Consider the following 7500-nt stretch of genomic DNA (forward strand, 5'->3'; position numbering starts at 1 on the left):
TTTTCAACAAAGGAGTTCAAAAATAAAGTTTAATCCTTGGGCAGTGCGCAATTCCGCAGTAAGGTGTCCCAACCATAGTCTGACGCTTCTCATCTCCCGAAATATTAGCACAAAAGCCGAAGTCTGTCACCTTCACAGATCCATCTTTACCTAAAAGGACGTTGTCTGATTTGATATCTCTATGAATGACACCCTGAAAAAAAAGATTGTTAATTAGGTTTTGATAAAGATTACATGGCTATGTCATCATCATTTACATCATATACTGTTGTATTTAAAAAGTTAAACCGACGTGCTTGATAGATGATCAACGTGTCTAGTGGTTATTTTGGGCTCGCACGCCGGGAACATGCGTTAATTTATGTCCACCCCGGATTGTAGGGAGGACGCTGGCTCGTGGCCAGTGCAGCCGAGAATCCCAAAGCCTCAGGCTTATGCGTTCAAGAGTCCCGGAATTTCGGTCTTTACTTAACCACCATTCAAGTTGACAACGGTGGAATTCTATAGCCTTGACATGTCCAAACAGTACCGGGAAGTTACGAATTATTAGGCCATAAGTCAATTGAATAGGAATGGTCACAATCTAACCAACCAGGTGTGCGCCGGCCTACCTGGGGCCTTTTGAAGCACGGTACACATTGTGTACACACCCGTCACTGTGTGGGTTGACAGGAAAAATGGCCCCCGTTGGGTTTTTCGGGGCTTAGCAGATTAGTTTTATTCAAATATATCACTAAAAACCAAATCAAACAATACTACTTTTAAGAAATAATATTAAGATTTACTTCTGTACCTTAATAAAATGGGACACATAAATTATATTATTTGGTTTTATACTAATTCTATTTCCATTATAGTATTTATCATTATAACTTATAAAATATACACACACTTGGGTACCTCAAAACCAAAAAAATGAAATATCAGTGATTCTTTTCCACAGGGTAAGCCTTATCTATAAAAAAAATGACTCTTAAGTAGTGCACCATATATACACAAATTCTAATTTACTTACATTTTTGTGGAGGTAATTGATACCCTGCAACGTATGGTAACACACAGCAGCAATCTGCGTCTCCTTCATTACTGTTTCTGTGACCACATCAGTCAAGGGCCCACCATCAAGTAATTCCATGACTACCTGTGACAAAAGAACCAAATATTTTGTGTCAGACTTCAATGATATTTTTATTGATAAAATTGTTTGTGATTAATGACAGTTTAAATACTTGATAAAATAAACCTGACCATAAAAATTTATCCATTATATGTTTAAATCCGAAATAAATCTTTGAAAATGTATAAAACCTATATAACTTTGTCACAAAAGAGAAAGGTAATTGCAGTTTATACTCGACTTAATTTCCTCATATGCTTGATATTTGAAAACATGGTTGGCATTTTCACATATTGCTGTAGTGTTTCAACTTAAAAAAAAGCCCAAACTCTCAGAGTGGTGTGACAGTTTTCTAAAGCACCTAAAAGAAGTGAGAAGCTGAAGTGATAGAAAATTAATGTAAAAAATTCTCCAGTTTAAGTTATGATTATGTGCTTATGTGGTATTCAGAATTTGTAATGTACTTTCCATGAATTGTTACCACTAAGATCACCTTGTATTATATGTGGTAGCTTAAAAAATATGATGATTGGTGCGTCAACACCCGTTGTGACACAGCTAAATGCCCCTGACGAATGGAGGCAAAAAAAGACCACACACAGTGTGATGAACAGTTCCCGATGCACATATGGAATAGGCCTGGCATAGGGGTGTTTGCCACTTATCGCTGGCCCGTTCGGGAATGGTTAAGATGAGTTGGATAATATAATAGCATATTTTATATAATTAAATATAATATAATATTTATTGATTTCATAATTTATTTATAGTATAATGCTATATATATTAGTTGTTGATGATATTAAATATATATTATAAGTATATATATTATATATATAAAGTAACAAACTAAGAAACCAAAACATGTAATACAAATAGTGTGAAATAAAGCGTAAGTAGTGTTTATATAGTATGTATATATATGTATATTGTTATGTCTATATTGTTGTATTTTTTTTGTATATATTTGTTTTTTGATGTTTATATATATATTCTATATATATTTGATATATTGATATATATATATATATATATATATATATATATATAATATATATATATATATATATATATATATAAACATATACATATACATATACATATACATATACATATAGAAACACACCCTGCGTCAGCAGGTACATTTTCATTATATTAATCAGATGGCGAGTATACATGCACTGCCCATGATGTTACCATGGTGTCAATTACTATGCCTACCTGACCTTTATTCTTTGGGGAAATTTTTTTTCTACTGTTATTACTATTGGTAATAGAAAGAGTATCATATAAACAATAATAGAAATAAAATAAAATTTTCCGACAATTCAAGGATTAGAGTAAACAGACATGGTTAGGTAGGCATACTAATTGATTCCTAAGTGACTCATCCCTGGTGAAGCCATCTACATGTAAAATTATTAACCCATTGCATACGGGTGTCATGACATACACGTTGGCACCGATTAGGCCTAAGAGATCTGCTCACAGTTGAAGCATGCACATAGTCATGAAGAATTATGGCTGTAACGGCACTACCTCCAGAGATATAGGATTCCAAGGTCAGCCTAAACTCGCATTTTATGACAGATTTATGGAAAAATATTGTTTGAGCTAGTCTGCACTACCCAGAGGGTGGAGAAAACCCTTTCCCCGTCCCTCTAATTTTTAGCCAGTGCTACAAGTGTTGTAGATACGCTCCGCACTTGATGACATGTTAGGTGCCTCCCCCCCGTCGGCATATGGGAGTTAAATAGTTAGAGAGTTGCATTTTTTGTTAGTTGAACAGTAGGCTATCTGTTTTTATACGCAGATTAAGATAGAATTTGAGTAGAATAAAAGTGGAATAATCATTCCTTTCTAGGGAATGATTTGATACAAATATTTTTGCAATGTTTTATTCCATAGTAATTTGATTATTTCAAAAGTTATAATGCATAATGTAAGCCACCAAATATATTTCCAGGCCCATGAGTTTCAAATCTACTTTTAATCTAGGAACAAATATCTGAAAATTCTGTGAATTGTTGTGTGTGACTACCTCACTCTGATATAAAACCTGATTAGGGCGCAGTACAGCCGGCACTAGTGACTGAGTTGAGGCCACGGCAAATCTATTCCCACAGAAAAATGTAACCATTTGTTTCATGTTTTCATATCTGTAAATTGATACTGACCCACAAGTGATTTTCTTGCAGGAAGACATCCAGAAAGTTAACTAGATTTTCATGCTGCAGCTCCTTCATGACTTGAATCTCTGTTAGAATCAACTCCTTCTTTGGTTGCTTCTCGAGGTCAATATCTTTAACAGCAACTTTGCGGCCTGTTGCCTTCTCCTTGGCTACAAAAACCGTTCCAGATGCTCTGGATTTAAAGGAAACATAAAATAAGTCAATAAAAATATCTAATTATAACTTTTAAATTTTTTTTTATAGATAACAGCATAGCATCTTGAAGAATTCTCAAAACCAATTATTAGTTTGACAATAATTCTAAAAAGAAATAGGAATAAATAGGACTTCCATAGATATCATAATTACTTCAAACAAAGAAAATTATTTTTCAATAATATTTTTCTTCATGAAGAACTCAAGTAAGTAAAATGTGCAATGTGAAGAAGCTATACTCACCCTGAACCAATTTCTCCTATTTCAGAATCCTTTTCATACACTGACTCTGCTTTTATGGGGGAGCATATTTCACGCAGTTTCTCCATGACTTCCTCATTGCTCATTTTTGTACCGGGTTTCCGACGTACCTAAAACAAGAAGCACGGAAAATTTAGAAGTTATATATGATATAATAATATCTAAAGCCTAAGATGATGGAGGTACATTATCAATTTACAATTATTACTTCAATTTCAGCATATCACAGGCATAACAAAAATGTTAATACAATATATACAATAGATACAATATCTCTTTGCTACATTAAATACAAAGAAGACACACACACACACACACACACACACACATATATATATATATAAAATAATATGATATAATATATTTATATATATATAATTATATATAATAATATAAAATATATAATAATACAAAAACAAAAAACATATAAACATAAATAAAAAATATCAATATATAAGCATATATTATAATATATAAGCATATACTATTATATATATAATAAATGAATATAAATATATATATATATAATATATATATTTGATATAAATATATAAATAAATTAATCATAAACAAATAAATATGAGGTGTGTGTGTGTGTGTTTATACATATATATATCTATATATATACATATAAAAATACATATATAACTATTTATCTTATATATATAATAATATTAGAAAATTATATATATATAAATATATAGATATATAATATATAAATATAAAGTATATAAATAAATAATATATACATATATCATTATAACATATATATATAATATATATTAATATATCATAAAAATCATATATATATATATATAATAATTAATAAACAAAATATATATATATATATATATATATATATTTATATACATAGAGTCGTCATATATCATATATCATTTATCATATATAAATATATAATTAAAAATAATAAATATATATATATATATATATATAATATATAAATATTACATATATCATCTATATCTATAGATATATTATATAATATATAAATAATGCAATAAAAATAAATATAAATATATATACATATATCATATTATCATATATAAATAAATAAATATATAGAGAAATATATATATATATATATGAAAAATGATATATGAAATATGATAAATATATACAGCATGATATATAAATATATATATCTATATAAATATCTATAAATATATATTACGACATATATCATATATCATATATCATACTCATATATATCATATATACATCAAATATATCATATATAAATATATATATATACATATATAATATACGTAATATATAAATATAATATATATATATAATATATACAAATATACATATATCATTATATCATATATCATAATATCATAAATCAATAAAACATAAATATGATATATAAATATATATATATATATATAAATATATATATAAAATAAATATATACTTATATAATATATCAATATCATATATCATATATATACTATATATAATATACATATATCATTAGATATCATATAACATATTATCAAATAATATATAATAAGTAGAATATAAATATATATATAAAATAGTATATACATAATATATTATATACATAAATATATACATAATATATATATATATATATATATATATGTATATATATGTATATATATATATATATATATATAATATATATAAAATACATATATCATATGCTCATATATATATATAAATATAAATATATAAAAATATATATATAAAATAAAATACAGAAATCATATACATATATATAAAATAATATATATATAGTCTATATATAATATCATATAACCATATATATATAATATATATATATAAATATATATATATATATATATAATAACATAATATCATATATATATATATGATAAATAATATAAATATATAAATATTACACATAATCATATAATATATATATCATGATATATATATCAATAAATTATATATATATATATATAAATACATAAATCATATATCAAATATCATATATCAATAAATATAAATATATATATGAAAAAAATATATATAGAATATATCTATATAACTATATATATCTAGTATATATATACATATATCATATATCATATATCATGATAAATATAAAGATATAGTATATATATATATATATATAATATAAATATATATAGACATAAATATATATATATATTATATTATATATATTAATATAAATATAAATAGTATATATATATATTATAATATATATATATACATATATATAAATATATAATTTATATATATATATAAATATATATAAATATATATAAATATATATATATATATATATATATATATATATATATATATATTTATATGCATGTATGTGTGTGTGTGTATATATGTATATATGTGAGAAAGATGGTAGAATGCAGTTACAGAAATACAAATTTCTTGAACCAGAACTGTCAGAGTGACAGACATGGCCGCTAATCCAATAGACCACGCGACCCACAAAAAGAATTGTCTAACCAGATGATTTACAACCATCATGGAAATTACCTATATGCAGGGCAGTGATAGCGAGGCTTTACAGACAATTCCCGTGGGCACTTGGCAGCAATGAATAGATATTCAAGTCACAAATCAGTTTACTGAGGTCATATCTATGTGAGAAAGATGGTAGAATGCAGTGACGCATTCTACCATTCGAGTCCCGGTCAAGGAGGTAAAATTTGTATTTCTATATTAACCTATTGAAGCCGGTTGATGTGATGCGAAACAGTTATGTGGTTTATGGCATCACTAGACTTCCCGGAACAACTATGCGTGGCAATACCCCGCTTGGGTTGAGCGAGCAGGCAGCCCAGGCTCGCGGCTTGTGCATCCGAGAATCTTGAGGCGTTAGGATTATGCGTTTGAGAACCTCGATATTGCAACCGTGCAAAGCCGGAACGGCCCCAGTGTGAATGGGTTAAATGCATTACTGCATTCTACCATCTTTCTCAAATAGAGATAACCTCTCTCTCTTCCCTCTCTCTCCCATCTCTCTTTCTCTCTCTCTCCCCCATCTCTCTTTCTCTCTCTCTCCCATCTCTCTTTCTCTCTCTCTCTTCCTTACTCACAATATCTCTATCACTCTCCTGGCTTCTCTCCTCCTTCTCTCTCTCTCTCCCTTCTCTCTCTCTTTCTCTCTCTCCCCTCTCTCTTTTTCTCTCCTCTCTCTTTTTCTCTCCCCTCTCTCTTTCTCTCTCTCACCCCTTTCTCTTTCTCATTCTCCTCTCTTTATTTCTCTCTCTCCCATCTCTCTCTCTTCCTCTCTCTCACTCTCATCTCCCTTTCTCTCTCTCTCTCCCATCTCTCTTTCTCTCTCTCTTCTTTCTTCTCTCTCCTCTCTTTATCTCTCTCCCCTCTCTCTTACATTCTACTATACCACATTCCTCATGTCCTCTCTCCTCTCCTCTCTTTCTTTCTCTCTCTCCTCACTCCTCCCGCTCATCCTTGCTACATCCTCTCATCTTCACATCCTTCTCACTTCTCTACTTCTGTGCCTCATCATCCTCTCTCCTTCTCGCTCTTTCCTCTACTCACTTACGCTAGCTCTCTCTTTCTCTCACTCCATTTCTCCGCCCTACGTGCACGTGCGTGTGCGATGTTGCGATTGTGCATAGTGTACTATGCTTGCCACTATGTGCGTTAGTGTGCATGTGCAGTGCATGCGTGGATTTTGTTCATCTTATTGTATCTATATTACAGGTGTGTGTC

The 7500-nt window shown here is 28.9% G+C and overlaps 1 protein-coding gene across 1 annotated transcript in view; it reads right to left on the bottom strand.

Annotated features, from left to right (window-relative positions):
- Window positions 1–56: 56 nt before the first annotated feature.
- Window positions 57–7500, bottom strand: part of Pak3 (p21 (RAC1) activated kinase 3) — a gene marked incomplete at both ends in the record, with an annotated part of 11949 nt that continues 4505 nt past the window's right edge. The window contains 4 exon segments of the mRNA XM_086535551.1: window positions 57–193; window positions 1016–1141; window positions 3295–3481; window positions 3748–3875. Coding sequence (XP_086391677.1) covers window positions 57–193; window positions 1016–1141; window positions 3295–3481; window positions 3748–3875 — 578 coding nt within the window.

The sequence above is a fragment of the Penaeus japonicus genome, unplaced genomic scaffold, assembly GCF_977035675.1.
Source record: "Penaeus japonicus unplaced genomic scaffold, GWHDUDI00000001_assembly GWHDUDI00001359, whole genome shotgun sequence".
NCBI classification, from domain to species: Eukaryota; Metazoa; Arthropoda; class Malacostraca; order Decapoda; family Penaeidae; genus Penaeus; species Penaeus japonicus.